This window comes from Miniopterus natalensis, chromosome 7, assembly GCF_054644295.1.
Source record: "Miniopterus natalensis isolate mMinNat1 chromosome 7, mMinNat1.hap1, whole genome shotgun sequence".
Lineage (NCBI taxonomy): Eukaryota > Metazoa > Chordata > Mammalia > Chiroptera > Miniopteridae > Miniopterus > Miniopterus natalensis.
The window spans coordinates 81,360,813-81,375,351 of NC_142087.1; the positions used below are offsets into that span (position 1 = coordinate 81,360,813).

At 51.9% G+C, this 14,539-nt stretch overlaps 2 protein-coding genes and 1 pseudogene across 2 annotated transcripts; 2 read left to right on the forward strand and 1 right to left on the reverse strand.

The window, feature by feature from the left end:
• Positions 1 to 2,676: 2,676 nt before the first annotated feature.
• On the reverse strand, positions 2,677 to 7,073 carry PPP1R3D (protein phosphatase 1 regulatory subunit 3D). The gene has a single exon (XM_016203309.2). It carries the CDS (start codon positions 6,676 to 6,678, stop codon positions 5,785 to 5,787), a length of 894 nt encoding a protein of 297 aa, XP_016058795.2. The 5' UTR covers positions 6,679 to 7,073; the 3' UTR covers positions 2,677 to 5,784.
• A 126-nt stretch (positions 7,074 to 7,199) lies between these two features.
• On the forward strand, positions 7,200 to 14,018 carry FAM217B (family with sequence similarity 217 member B). The gene is made up of 4 exons (XM_087819207.1): positions 7,200 to 7,294; positions 9,139 to 9,250; positions 9,353 to 9,438; positions 10,765 to 14,018. Exons 1-4 carry the CDS (start codon positions 7,284 to 7,286, stop codon positions 11,891 to 11,893), a joined length of 1,338 nt encoding a protein of 445 aa, XP_087675333.1. The 5' UTR covers positions 7,200 to 7,283; the 3' UTR covers positions 11,894 to 14,018.
• LOC148092835 (U6 spliceosomal RNA) lies at positions 8,694 to 8,807 on the forward strand (annotated as a pseudogene).
• Positions 14,019 to 14,539: the final 521 nt, after the last annotated feature.

The following is a 14,539-nucleotide window of genomic DNA, read 5'->3' on the forward strand; positions in this document are numbered from 1 at the left end:
AAAAAATACAGTATACTAATTTATTACTTATATAGGTCATTACTTTATTACTTATCTAAAATTCACCAGTCCATCATCAAATATCCATAATAAATGCATTCAGTTATCTTTGATATTTTCCCAACACTCAAAGTCATAAAAATAGCTTTACATTTATTTTTCTATTTTGTTGCAATGATGGTATATGTGTGAGGTTGAAGGCTAGAACATTTTATTTCACAATTTTAAAACTTCGTTAAAAAGTTTAAATACTTAAAATATACTGTAGGGGCCTCCATTTGTATATTCTTTGCGTAGGGCCAGCAACTATTGGGACAGGTCCTCAGAGCTGAAACAACCTGAAGTTAAATGTAACTTACAAAGTACTCTAAGAATATAGCACAGAAAAATTACTTATGGCTAAGAGACACGAAAAGCTAACAAGTCAGTTTAGTTTCTAAATCTACTTTTAAGCAAGAAGTCAGATGAAGAAAAATAAAATTAATTAGTATCTAGAGAAGAAGATTTTTAAAAGGAAACTAAACAATCCAGTCACCCCTCCCCTCCTCCCTCGGAAGGCTGAATTCAATGGAGCCAAAAATGTAGTGCTATCCATTCAACAAGTCAAACATTCCCCGAGTGAAAGGGAAGACTCACTCCAGGAGGAAACAAATGACAGGCTTCCGTTTTCACCATCAGGAGTACACAATGTAAAATATCCTCACGAAATACTACATCACGACACAAGGAACAGAATGGCCCAGGAAACCGAGAAAGAATAAAAATGTTTCAAGAAGAGCCTGGGGTTTTGGGTCGACCAAGCAAGCTCTGCGCCCTGGTCTGCTTACAGGCCAACCAGGGAACCAGCCACAAGATGAACGTGTATAGCAGGCAGAAAAGGGTTAAGGTTTTAAAAACCCCAAACAACTTGACAAACAGGGGAGGCACATATTTTTCCCCAGAAGCTGGATGAATGCAAGCAGCACTAGATCAATACAAGGTCCTCTCTACCACCGTCACAGATACCTAACACTTCCAAACGTAAATAAGACGCTAACCAAGAAGGAGGGGGAGATGCCATCTTCTATAACGACTAAAATGTTAACACAGCTTTTAAATAAAACACATGTCATGCCGTGCCCCCCCAGTTCAGCATACAGATCCATTTTATTCTCATTACTCGGATACGGGGGGGGAGGGGGGTCAGAACCTGAAAGAGGGACCCAGGAGAACACAAGCGGACAAGCGCAGCCACTGAAAGGCTGGGGGGCGGGGGCGGGGCGGGGCCTGGTGTGGCCGCTTAATCCTTCCGCAAGTGCGCCGCGTGCTAAGTCCCGCCCCGCCCCCAGCACGTTGAACCGTTTCCAAAGCTAACCTGTGGGTACCTGGGAAGGGGCCTTGGAACAGCCCCGGCCCTCCACGGGGAAACCCTAAGGGTAACCTGCCACGCCGGCCGCGCGGCTTCACCGGGGTGGCCATTCCAGGCCACACTGTCTGGACATGGCGAGGGCTCGCGTCCACGCCCCGCCCCCTAACGGCCCGTCTCCTAACCATGCTCCCGACCGTGGGCGACCCTGCCCCGGACACCTGCGAGCGCCGAGGGCCCACTTCGGGCGCGACGGCCCCTCCCCGCGCGGGCGGCACCGGGCCGTCCGGGCGCCCTCAGCCTCAGCGCTCTGCCAGCCTGGCAGCTTCCACAACCGCTCCTCCTTCGCCTTCCGGGCCGCCTGCCCGCCCCCACCCTCGGGCCTCGGCCCCACCGCCTTCCTCCGCGCGCCCTGCCGTTGGGGAAACCCGCCCGTAGCCCGGCTCAACCTGCCCGCTCTTGGAGGCGGCCGCGTTGACTCAGAGCCAACGGCCGTCCGGCGTCGCGTCTCGGCGCCTCAGCCTCCGCGGCGGTATTTGAGGCGGCCGGCGGAAGGCGGGAAGCGCCCGTCCAATCGGCGCCACAGGCGGTGGGCACCGCGTCCAATCAGCGCCGCCTCCCACCAGACCCTCTCCCGTAACCGTTGCGCGCGCCCAGCCCCACGAGGCAGGGGCCAGGGGTGCCGCGGGGGGCGTGGCTCGGAACCTCAAGTAAGTGGACGGCCGGGGCCCTGACCTCACCCCCGACCCCCGACCCCCGACCCCCGACCCCCGACCCCCGACCCCTCCCGAGCGCCGGCCTCACGGTGAAGACCGTGCCTCAGAGGAGGCGCCAGGGTCTCTTCCTTCCGCGGTGCGGATGCGCCCGAGCGCCCAGCCTGCCTCTCTGCGGGACGCCTGACGGGAGGGCCGGCCGACCCAGGAAACCCCGGGCGCCCCACCGCCTCCTGGGAGGGCTGGACGGCGCCGCAGAGACGCGGGGCACCGGCCGAACCTGGAGGATGCGAGGCTTGCCCTCCCACGCTACGGGCCAGCAGAGGGCAGCAGAGCCACGCCGCCGAGCCCGTCCCCCGCTGACCGCGGCGCCTCGCCGCTGCGCCCCGCCCCCGGGCTTCCGGCCCAGACACGCGCCGCGTCGGTGACGCTCCCTCTGCCGGCCCCGCCCCCTCCTCCCGACGGCCCCGCCCCGGCCGGCCCCGCCCCGCCCCGCAGCTGTTCTGCCTCCGGGTTTCCTGCCTGGGTTTCCTAGAAGCAGGTGCTGGGACAGGCTGCCTCCTCCATTAGCCAGAACCCAAGACCCCTGTGGGAAATGAGGCTGAGCCCACGTAGGCGTGATACTGAACAGATTCATTATATTCCAGGCTTTTTACAATGTTTCCATTTAAAGTATCAGTTTAAATGATAAAAGCAATGATGCTTGCGAAGTATACAAGTGAAGAAACAAATACAGCAGACACTTCAAAAATTAAAAGTAGTTATTTCTCAGCTTGCCACTTTGTAGCAGAGAGAAGAAAAGTTAGAGTCCTTTTATTTTCATGTGTTCAAAACGCATAGGAGTTGTTTAGTAAACATTAGTAAACTACCACAAGGAAGAAAAAAAGCCAGTCACTTATTTTAATCTTATTTGAATTGTTTTAAAATAGGTTTTTAAGATTGTAGTGTTAGATAAAAGCCTTATCTAAATCATCAAAATTAGGTTCTGATGTAGGTTTCAATGATAACTGCTATTTACCAGCTGTGGGACTTTAGGTGAATTAGTTAAACCTCTCTGAGTTCCACTCTCTTCAGCTAAAAAATAAATAAATGAAAATTTAAAAAATGGAGATATTATCTATCAGGTAGTGTAATTTTCAGAATTAAATGAAATCAAATACAGTACCTAACACTGTGGGCAAGCAAATAAGAGAGGACGCAATAAATGTTAGTTTCCTTCCCCTTATGTGCAAGGCTTTATATTTGAGTCACATCCGGAGGGAGGCAGACACACAAGAGAAGTTACAGCACTATCCCATCTCCTACATTTCTCTAGAAATTTCTTCATGGGAGCTGGCACACAGTGTTGTATTTCAGTTTCTCAAAGACATGCTACTGAAACTGAGGTACCAGCATACTTTTTTTTTTTTTTTAGCAAGACACTAAATTTGACTGTTTTGGGAAGAATAAGACTTAACTGTGAAATGACTTAAACAATCACGAAGTTTCTAACACCTTGTTTCTATAATGACACCACAAGAAAAACACATTCCAGCTAACAATTTGTGCACATACAATTTAATTTTAGGCCTGGGCGAAATTGTCTTAAATAACAGACATTAAAGTATGTTTGGGAGACAACTCTATGATTGCACAACCCATTACAAAATGTTAACATCTAAGCAATATAATAACTGTCTTAGGGTCTGAAGAGTTCTCCTTAAGCTGAACTTTATCAACTAGCAAGTATATTTAAGTTATTAAAAGGCACACTGAGGTTTTTTAATACTGAAGATATAGTATTTATATTCCATGACCAGAGCCTTTTTGGCAAATGACTCTGATATGGATTATAAGATTCTCTACATGCCTTTATACAACAATATATTTGGCAGTCTATCCTTCCTATGTGAATACTCTAGATAATTGTCTTTCACTCTGGATCGAGGCCAAGGGCAAAGCAGCCAGGGACCTCACAGTCTTGCTGACCTAATTGGACAGTTTGTTAAACAACAGGAAATGCAACCAGGCTTCTCTCTCTCTTGCATGTTAATGTAGTGAACAGTCTTAAGAACGAAAGGTTGTTCAATTTAATCACAATATTTTAAATCAGAATTCAGTGTTCTTAAGTTAGAAGGTACTCCCTCTAGATCAGAAAGCCTCTTTCTTCTTGGAATTTTAAAAACACAAAAGTTGCCATTGTAAAAAGTAAACTGGTTAAAAGGCAAAACTCACCCTTTACATATTGATTTAACAAATGTCAACAAGTATTTACAAATTCAGAGTTAATTCATTGATGACAGCTGTCACAAAGTTGACCACATAGGTTGCAACAGTATCATAATTACACTTCACAAGTTGGAGGACTTGTCCATCCAGGCTGGGCTTTCACACTTCAGAGCTAGCACCTGCTGTCAGAAAAACCATCACTCAGCACCAGAAGAAATCATCAGCCCCTCGCTGCGAGTTTTAAGTCACTGTGGCACTCTGCAGGGGACAAAGGCCTTGACTTCTTGATTGGAGATTTTTTAAAAAGAAAAACATTTAACATTTTAAAAGTGGGAAACAAGTCCAGACAATGTTAGAAACTCTCTGATCTGAAGGCACAAAGAATAAAGTTGGAAGATAGCTAATAAAACCAGGCATATATAAATATAATTTAAAACAAAAACCGGGCATATATAAATACAATTTAAAACATTAAAAAGTATAAATATTTGTGAAGTATTTTTCCTCCAGTGTTCTTGCTATTGCTGAAAACACTTCTTAATTCCTCTTGGCATCTTGACTTCTGAACTACGACGGCTAGAATGCTCTCACGCTTAAGAAGACATAAAAGTCACCTTGATCATCAAAAATGTAACTGAAAAGGGCATTGCTACCTGAAATTCTATAGTTGCCTGAAAATTTTAATAACTTAAGGCAGAGTTTCTTACCATGTTTCTGTAGTTTCAAACCTAAACTGAGTTGCCTGATAACATGCAGATACATAATCATCAAGCAGGCACAAGAGAAGGAAGTGAGGAGAGAGGCTGCAGGGAAGGGGCTGCTTTCCTAGCTTAGTCTTAGCCTTTTTCCCCTCTCAGCTCACCCAGGGCAGCCTGAACTCCCAGGAATGGTTGTGATGACTGAGGAGGCATACATTTCTTGCCTATTAATAGCTCCGCACGGTGAGAAGTCCAGACATTGGCAAGCACACGCGGTCTCAGGTTTTCCTTGCCCCAGGGCAGAAATGCCTCAATGGACCATGATGGGGTCACACTGGGGCAAAATACACAAAATAATTTTTTTTTTTTTTTTTTTTAGCTTGTTAAATTCAGAATGTTCCTGAGAAGGAATCCACCAGGGGTAAAAGGTCCCAGCATCACAATAACAAATAACACCTATGTTTACAGAGACCCAATCGCGGCACATGCAAAAGCGTCAGGCTGCCTAGCAGGATGCCGGCCTTTGCCAAGGACCCTGTCAGAGCCCCGCGCAGCGACCCACCCGGCACCACCCCAGCAGGCTACACACTCGGCATTCTGGCCACCTGAGGCTGCTTTTACACCAAGTGACACAGATGTTTCAAGTAGATGACAGGGTGGCCACTGCCAGGGGACCTTGCAGCAGGACGTGGGGGCAGATTTAGGTTTGGGGATAGAGAGGGGGAGAGCAACCACCGCCTGTGAGCGCCCAGCTAGGAAGGCCGCAGGTGCAGCGGGTTCGGTGCCGACGCGCCAGGCCCCAGGCCCCCGGCTCCGAGGCTCAGATGAAGTGGATCCAGCTCTCTTCGCACTCCCCGCGGGGCATGTGCAGCTCGTGGCTGCGGCAGGTGAGGCTGTAGTCGAGGCCGTCGTTGTTGTCCCAGTACTCGGTACCGGCCACGCGGTAGCGCACCGCGAAGTGCACGCGGGAGCCGAGCGCCAGCAGGAAGGGCGGCACTGGGAAGCCAAACGCAAAGACATCCTCGGTGCCCTCGGAGCCCGCGGGTCCGCGCCACCTGGCCACCGCCTCCTGCGCGGTGCGCCAGTCGGAAAAGGTGTAGCGAACGACCACCTGCTTCTCGAAGGCCACGTTGCGCACGCGCACCGTGCCGCTGATGCCCAGGTCGGAGCAGGTGACGCGCTCCAGGCACACAAGCTGCCGCCCCAGGCGCTCTCGGAAGTCGGTGGCCTCGATGGGGGGCAGAAAGTCAGGCACCAGACACCGCAGGGTGAACTCCAGGTCCTGGCGGCTGCAGCACAGGTCCGAGCTGATGGAGAGCCGCGACAGCACGTGCAGTGGAATCGAAGGGTCGTCGCCCGCGTTGAACACCTTGACCTGCGTAAGCTCCAGTCCCAGTGCGTCAGCGAAGCGCACTCGGTGCTGCCGGCTGCAGCCCGGTCGGCACGCAGCGCCCGGGCCGCCGGTGGCCTTCTGGCGGCGCTCTGGCGAGCTGGGCAGCGAGTGCGCCCGCCTCACGATGATGGGTCGCAGGCTGGGGTCACAGCCCGACGGTGCGGACGGCGGCGCGCGAGCCGGGCTCCTGAGGGGTCGGCCAGGCCGCAGCTCGGAGGCCGCGCTGCCGTCCAGGTCCGAGAGGCAGCTAAGGCTCCGAGGGGCGGCCTTCCGGGACCCCAGGGCGCGGGGCAGGACCTCGGAGCCCGAGCTTCTGGACATGGCCCAGCCGGCCCTCGGGCGATGGGGGTGACGAATCGGGGGGGGCAGCTTCCCCACCCCTCCTCCGCTACCTGGGCGGCGTCCCCAGGGGTGCTCAGGAGTCCCCGAGTGTCCGCCGGAACTGCAGCCTGGAGGGACGCCTGGAGCCCGCTGCGCCCGCCCCTCCTCTGCCACCTCGCCCCTCTAGTGCTCTCCCAGGTCTTCGTTTGTTGCAGTGAAAACAGAGCTTGTTTCCCAAGAGACGAGTGCGGTCTCCAGTGCAAGCTATTCAGGGGCCACGGGGGAGCGCACGGGGGTACCTCCTTTTGCCTCCTTGGAGGTTCTTAGGGGAAGGCTGCGTCGGTGGAACGGCCCTTCCCACCTCCCCGCTCCGCTTACTTACATGGCTGCAACTTGCCTTGCTGCAACTTCCCTACGAGCCTCCGCCCCGCCCCGCCCCTCGTGACGCCGCCCGCGCGGGCTCCCGCCGGCTGGAGCGCGGCCCGGAGCCCCGCCGAGCTGCGCGCCGCCGCGCCGCCCCCGCAGCCCCCGCCGCGCGCCGCGGAAAGGCTGCCCGCCCGGGCGCCGGTGGGAAAGCTGGCGGCCTCGTCACGTGTGCTCGGCGAATGCGAAACAGGTCTGATCAATTTCCGTCTGCGTCTGCCTGGCCCGCGCGCCTATCGACCGATCATTGATCGGTGTCTGCACAGACGGAAGAAAAGGAAAATGCATGCTGCGGGTCCTTGGGTTTCTGGGTTACTGGGGGCAGGGAGGGTGCGGGGGTGCAAAAACCGGCCTTTCCAAAAGGAGCTGGTCCCCAGGCTCATTTTAAGCTTCTGGGCTGGCCAGTTCCTTGGACATACGCACGGCCACCTGGACCCTCAGCCGGACCCAGGGAGCCTCGCTGCGCGGAGAAGCGTCTTGTCCGCACCTCACCCACAATGCTTTGCCGCCCATGACCGCCGGCCAGTTCCTGAGGGGCGGGGCGGGGCTGCTTCTGTCCCTCTCTAGGCGCCAGGCCAGAGAGGAAGACCTGGGAACAAGAGTTAGTACCCTGGGACGAATTATGCAGCGAGCCTTATTGGGAAGCATTTTTGTAGCCAGAATTTCAGACTTTAGCTCTGCTCCGAGGCAAGCCTGAACCGTTAGGGAAACCAACCCTTAGCTTGTGCTCTGCATCCTTGGGGCCCTGCAGGCACGTATCTCAGTGACTTTGTGCAGAAAACGCAGAAGCCTGGGGAGCAGTTTGGGGCCAGGAATTCTACCAAACTCATGAAAGAGGATTGGTAAAGAGCATTCAGTATATCTAAAACCAATCAGGCCGGTTGATTTTTGCATAATTCATTAATGGTGAGAGCCATATGGGATTTTTTATTACCATCCTATGTAAACTGACCAAAAAAGCATACATGCTTATTGTGAAAAGTAATACAGAGAAATTCTAGAAAGAAAATAAAGATCTATAATCCCACCTCTTTCTCATTTTATGGAGGAAGGGGGCTATTACCAAATAAAGTATTCACTTTCAAATTGGAGCACTTCTAGGCCACTCAAAATAAGAGGCAAGAGCAGCACCCTGTGGCCTGAGTCAACAATTTCACAAAGAGATAAGACAGTATCATATGTATTAATATATTAATAGTCTTTTAATGGCTTGATGTGATAGTGAGAATTGAAAGGGAGCTTCCCCAGTAGAGTTTAAGCTCCATGAGAGCTGGGACATGGCCACAGTCCTGCCATTTTCCAGGCACTTCTGTAATTATTTGTGAATGAATGTATGTGGGACCTTAGCCTCACAGATTTCCTCAATATGTTATTTCCAAGGAGACTGCGTGTGTGTGAATCCATTTGCAGCATCTATAGTAGTGTGACCTCGTATCCAATATCCACTGTGAAAAGCAACAAAGAAAAAATTAAATTGTAAACATAAGGCAATCTCCCCCACCAGTATTTTGATACTGTACAAATATTTAAACACAAGCCAGTGAAAACCAGCCCAGTTCTGGATACAGGACCATATGCAATAAATACTGACTGTGCTCTCTTCAGCAGCGCATATCCAAACTCGGACCTATACAAAGAAGCTTAGCGTGGGCCCTGGGCAAGGATCACAGGCAAATTCTGAAATTTGTGAAGCGTTCCACATTTTTAGAAACAAAGTGTTTCATACTTATAGATACAGAATAAATTGATGGTTGCCAGATGGGAGAGGAGTGGGGGGATGGGTGAAAAAAGGGAAAGGATTAAGAAGTACAAAGTACCAGCTATGAAATTAGTCCCTGAGATGTAAAGTACAGCATAGGGAATATAGTCAACAATATCTAATACCCATGTATGGGCTTATTGGGCCAATAATTTGATAAATCATATAAATGTCGAATGGTTACATTGTACACCTGAAACTGATACAATATTGTATGTCAACTATAATTGAAAAATGAATTTAAAAAATACTTATTAACAGAGTTCTGTTGCTTATAGTTCCAAGGATAAGGCGTCCTTTCCAAATATAAGAGGAATAAAGAAGTCACCTCCCCAGCTGTCATCGCCTCCCGACAGATTGAGCAGGAGCATTTCAAGCACTACAGAGCAGGTGATGGAACCCGTGAGGGAGCACCTTACTTAGATTTGTTCTGTTTTCTGTTTGTTTCTTGTGTGTGTTCATGGTATTTATTACTGCATGTCTGTTTTCTAGACAGTCCATCCAACCCTAGATGATGCCCAGCCATGTGATTTTTTCAAGAAAGGGAGTAGGGTGAATGAATCTCATCAGAAAAGCGGGTAAACAGTTTTCATATAACTGCTTTATCTTGTGAAATTGTGTTATCTCAGGCCTCCAGATTGACTGTGGGGGTTAGGAAAAGAAATAGTATGTTTGTGGATAAGAAACATGCACTTAATACTTTTTGACTAGCAGAAATGAGTGAGCAAGTGGTTTTAAACATCACTAGTTGCTAAAAGTTCAAGCAGTCATGATTCTGGCACTGTTAGCAGAGCCTACAATTTTGGGTAAGCCCCTGAATCATCTTTCTTTGTCAGTTTCCTTTTACCTAAAAAGAGATACTGATTGTAACTTCTACAGATGCGCCCTGACAGCCAGAGGTGAGCAAAAGCATTCACAGTGTTAGGTGGAGCTCTACGTGCCGACAGTTCCTTCATCCATTTCTTCAGCATTTATGGCACGTGTTATGCTATTGGCAATGATTTCATATCCTCCATATTTATGAATTAAGAGGTAACACATTGAGGTTTCCGAAAAGTATGTTTAACACCACGCCCGCTTTTCTTACCTCATCCGACTTAGGGTACTGAGATGCAGTGTCATCCCGTCCGACTTAGGGTACCAAGATGGAGTGTCACCCCATCCGACTTAGGGTACTGAGATGGAGTGTCACCCCATGTGACTTAGGGTACTGAGATGGAGTGTCACCCCATGTGACTTAGGGTAGGGAGATGCAGTGTCACCCATGTGACTTAGGATACTGAGATGGAGTGTCACCCCATTCGACTTAGAGTATTGAGATGCAATGTCTCCCTATCTGACTTAGGATACTGAGATGCAGTGTCACCCCATCTGACTTAGGGTACCAATATGGAGTGTCACCCCATGTGACTTAGGGTACTGAGATGGAATGTCACCCCATGTGACTTAGGGTAGGGAGATGCAGTGTCACCCATGTGACTTAGGATACTGAGATGGAGTGTCACCCCATTCGACTTAGGGTACTGAGATATGGTGTTACTCTTGGTAAAATGCTATGTACGTGGTAAATAAATGGAAAATAAAATATTTTCAGTTTGGATATGAGATCCTGCCTCAGAATAAATTGCCCCAGAAAGAGTTGGTGTCACACTAGACAAGCACTCAGCTCTCAGTAGTTCCCTGTACCCGCCACTCACCACAGACTAACCCTCCTTTTCATTCACGCTGTTACAAGACACCCTACGACCTGTCCTTCCTTCTAAGTGGTGTCCCCGAGCGTCCCCACGTGGACCGCGAACACGCTGTCGGTCCTGCCCCAGCGCTCCCGCCGGAGGGCGCCGCCCAACGGCGGGTAGGCCAGTTATGGTCACAGGTACTAAGGGTCGCAGTTTTGTTTCTCACAGCGGCATGGATGCTGGCCCGGCTTGGAATAAAGCGCCACGTTCCAAGAACGGTTCGGGGAAAAGGCAGAGTGCGTCCCAGGCCCCCCACGGTCCTTGCCGGCCGAAGAGCGTGCCCCGCGCCGTCTCCCCGCCGGCCGGGCACGACCCTGGAGGAGGCATTTCCCCGGGAGGCAAAGCCGAGCGGAGTCCCCTGGGCTGTCGCGGGGCCTCGGGGAACAAGCTGCTCCTGGACTTCCAGTCCCTGAGACTCATGAGAGGAGACGCTGACGAGGACAGTGCCAGCGACCTCTCCGACTCGGAGCGCGTCCCCATCGCGCCTGCTCCGCGCGCGCCCCCGGACCTCCGCCTTCGAGCCGAGGAAATCGACCCGGTCAGCTTCGACCGCGATCTCCAGCCAGGTCAGGGCCACGCCGCGCCCCAGGACCGTTACCCCGACTTCCTCCCGCCGCCCTGTGACTCCTGGGACCTGCGGGACATGGCCGTGCTTGTGAACACGGAGTGCAGGCCCCGCGCCGCGCCGCGCGCCGGGGGGCTCCTGGGGAAGTACGTGGACCGGCTGGTGCAGCTCGAGTGGCTGCAGATCCTGACCGTGCAGGGCGAGAGGGCAAAGGGGGCCAAAGCCCGGCTGCCCGCCCCGACGGGGCCCGCGGGGGCTCTGAAGAGCCCGGGGAGAAGCAAGCCGGCGGCCCCCGCGGGGCCCAGGCCCCCCCAGGACGGCGCCCCCAGGTCGGGGCCCCCGCGGAGGAAAGGCTGTTCCTGGGAAGAAGGCCGCCCGTCGCACCCCTCCTCTGGGACCTCCGCTAAGCCCCCCGGGGTGCTGAGCGCCCGCAGGCTGTGTGCGCAGCAGCAAGGCCGGGACGCGGGGGCCCAGGAGAAGCGGGGGGCGAGCGCGCGGCTGGCCCCCTGGCCGGCAGGCGGCTTCAGGATGGAGAGCGACGGAAACCTGCGGATCCCCACGCGGGCCGCGGGCATCCTGCACCCCGCCGACCCCAACAGGGCCTCCAAAACGCAGGCACACGCAAATCTTAAGAAGAAGGGAAACGCTAACAACTGCGGCCTCGCCTGCCTATCCAGCGAGAAGAAACTCAAAACGAGCGGCGGGAAGCAGAACACACACAAATTCAATTAACACGAGGGCCTAGATGCCGGGGGAGGGGCGGTGCTGAGGACCGAGGACAGGCGATTCCCCCCTCAGGAGCCCGCTAGCTCTCTAGCCGCCCCCCCCCCCCGGGTGTTTTCAAAGGAAGGCGCCTGGAGGAGGCAGGAAGCCGCCTCCACATTGACCGTCTAAGCAAATGACAGCCCTTCAGATAAGAATTAACCAAGGTCTGTGCCACCTACAGAAACAAAGTGACAGCGGGCGGGGGCGTCAGCTCACCTGAGCCATGGGCGGCCTTGGAGAGCAGAAGTTGGGGCGTGGAGCTCCCACTTTCCCTGCATGTAAGTATAGGAAACTGCACCCACAGTTTAAGGGTGCAGGATGGTCAGGGCTCTCTCGGTGTCCCCATCATAAGCCCCCCAAGCAGAAGCTCTGTCCCATTCAGCCCTAGAAGTCCCTGCTCCTGGTCAAATTTGGGGGCACATATTTTGAGCAAAATCACTTATCATGAGGCCACCTGCTGTACAGAGCCCTCGGAATCTAGTGTTTTCATACATTTTCCCTGTTGTGGGTTTAAAAAAAAGCATCTTAGGGACATCTGGCAGTGAAGTCCCTCTTGGTGTGCTCCAAGCTGAGGAAGGGGAGTCAGTGGGTTACCATGGCCTTGCTGTCTGGAGGGCCAGCATGGCACACGGGTGCCCGGCCTGACGAGCCGTGGGAAACCGCCGGGCACGCTTGTGAACCAGGGCCTGTAGATGGAAACACACGGACCGCTTGGTATGTAACAGCTATTATGTTACTGATTTGGGATCTGGATCCTGCTGTCTGTAGTACAAACAATGATACTTTTAGTTTGCAAGAGCAGGATTTCAGAATCTTGCTGCGGTGGGGCAGGGGGCAGTGGAAGTGAAGTTACTGTACGTCTTGTCTTCTCGGCAGCCTTGCTGGCCTGTGGCTTCCTGGCTCTCCCGAGGCTTCTTGCTTCACTGCAGTTAAGACATCTCAGTGACATCTAAGTGACATCTGAAGGCCCCCGGGCTGTGCCTTGAGATTCTGCTGATATACCTGGGAATAGCTCTAACACCTTTGTTTGACTACTTCTTGCTGTACAGTATTTTTAAAAATTTACCTTTATTTTTATTGTCGACACTATGACAGATGTCCCCATTCCCCCCACCCTCTGCCCACCTCCACCCCGTCCCCACCCCCCTTCGCTCCAGCCAACACCCACTGGTGTCCGTGTCCGTGGCTATGTGCATGTGCTCTCTGGCTACTCCCTTCACCTTCTTTCATCCATCCCCCATCCCGCTCCCCTCTGACAGCTGTCAGTCTGTTCCATGGATCTCTGCCTCTGTCTCTATTTTGTTGGTTAGTTTATTTTGTTCATTAGATTCCACATATAAGTAAGATTATATGGTATTTGTCTTTCTCTGACTGGCTTATTTCACTTAGCATAAAACTCTCCAGGTATGTTTTAATGAAAGTAGCTGATTTGAACCCTTTAAATGAGTAATGAATACTTTGTTTTGTTTTTTACATACGATGTCTTCTTTTTTTTACCTTTGGGACAGATGAAAAATGTGGCATTTCTCATTTGAAAATATACAATGCCTACAGACTTTTCACTCAGCAGCCAATATCACCCGAGGTGCTTCCTAAGTTAACAGCATAAGAACAAGATACACAATTAAAACAATAGGCAAATGCTAAATATTAAAATCCTGTTTTAAAACCTGATTGTGGTCATACGAAACAACATATAAAATGTTTATGGTAGTCTTTTCCTTCTAGACTATTTTCAAGTACTTCCAGGTCCTCTTACACTCTCTGCCTCCCACCCCACCCCTCTGAGAAAGCAAGTCTTACCCCGAGACCCCACACCCTACAGGGACAGAAGTTGGGCATCTCGGAGGCGGCACTCCCCAGCCCTCACTGGAATACCCTTTGGTTTTGAAAACACAGAGCTCCTCTTTCTTGCTTTCCTTCCTTCCCGTGTTACCTGAGTGCACCCCATGTGGCCCTGGCCGCCCTGCTCCTTGTGAGCGTGATGGGTCAGCCCTTTGCCTATGCTGGCAGTGCCCTCACCATTCCTCCTCGGCCAGATTGTTTTTTTTAAACATATCTTTATTGATTTCAGAGAGAGGAAAGGAGGGGAAGAGAGAGAGATAGAAACATCAATGATGAGAGAGTCATTGATCGGCTGCCGAGCCCGCAACCCGGGCATGTGCCCTGACCGGGAATCGAACCCCGATCTCCTGGATCCTAGGTCGATGCTCCACTGCTGAGCCACGCCCGGCCGGGCTCCTCTGCCGATTTTTACACAGCTCTTTTGGAGTCTCCGGGCGGATAAATCTCTGGAAGCCCATTACAGACACGCGTGCACTCCTGATGCTAACATGGAAGGGTTCACAGCAGGTCGCTGCCCATCCTGGCAACGTTTTCATCCTGTGCTGCTCTCGGGGAGCCAGGGTGAGGCTGGCCTCATGGGGTCTGAGCTGAACACCATCATACTGAAGAGATGTAGAGCTGATGCCGCAGATGTTACATTTGTTTCTTGCTCTTTGAATGGAAGGTGGTTGCTCAATTTGGGGAACAGTCATAATGTCACATGGAAAGACAGTTTTAAAAGCCTGAAAAGGTGGCTTTGCTTGCTTTTCTGCCTCAGGTTGGTGGTTT

Excerpts from the sequence above, each read along its gene's own strand:
- PPP1R3D (XM_016203309.2), bottom strand. The coding sequence starts at position 6,678 with ATGTCCAGAAGCTCGGGCTCCGAGGTCCTGCCCCGCGCCCTGGGGTCC.
- FAM217B (XM_087819207.1), top strand. Across the intron at positions 9,251-9,352 it reads TTTCAAGCACTACAGAGCAG|ACAGTCCATCCAACCCTAGA; the intron begins GTGATGGAACCC and ends TCTGTTTTCTAG. Across the intron at positions 9,439-10,764 it reads GAATCTCATCAGAAAAGCGG|CGGCATGGATGCTGGCCCGG; the intron begins GTAAACAGTTTT and ends TGTTTCTCACAG.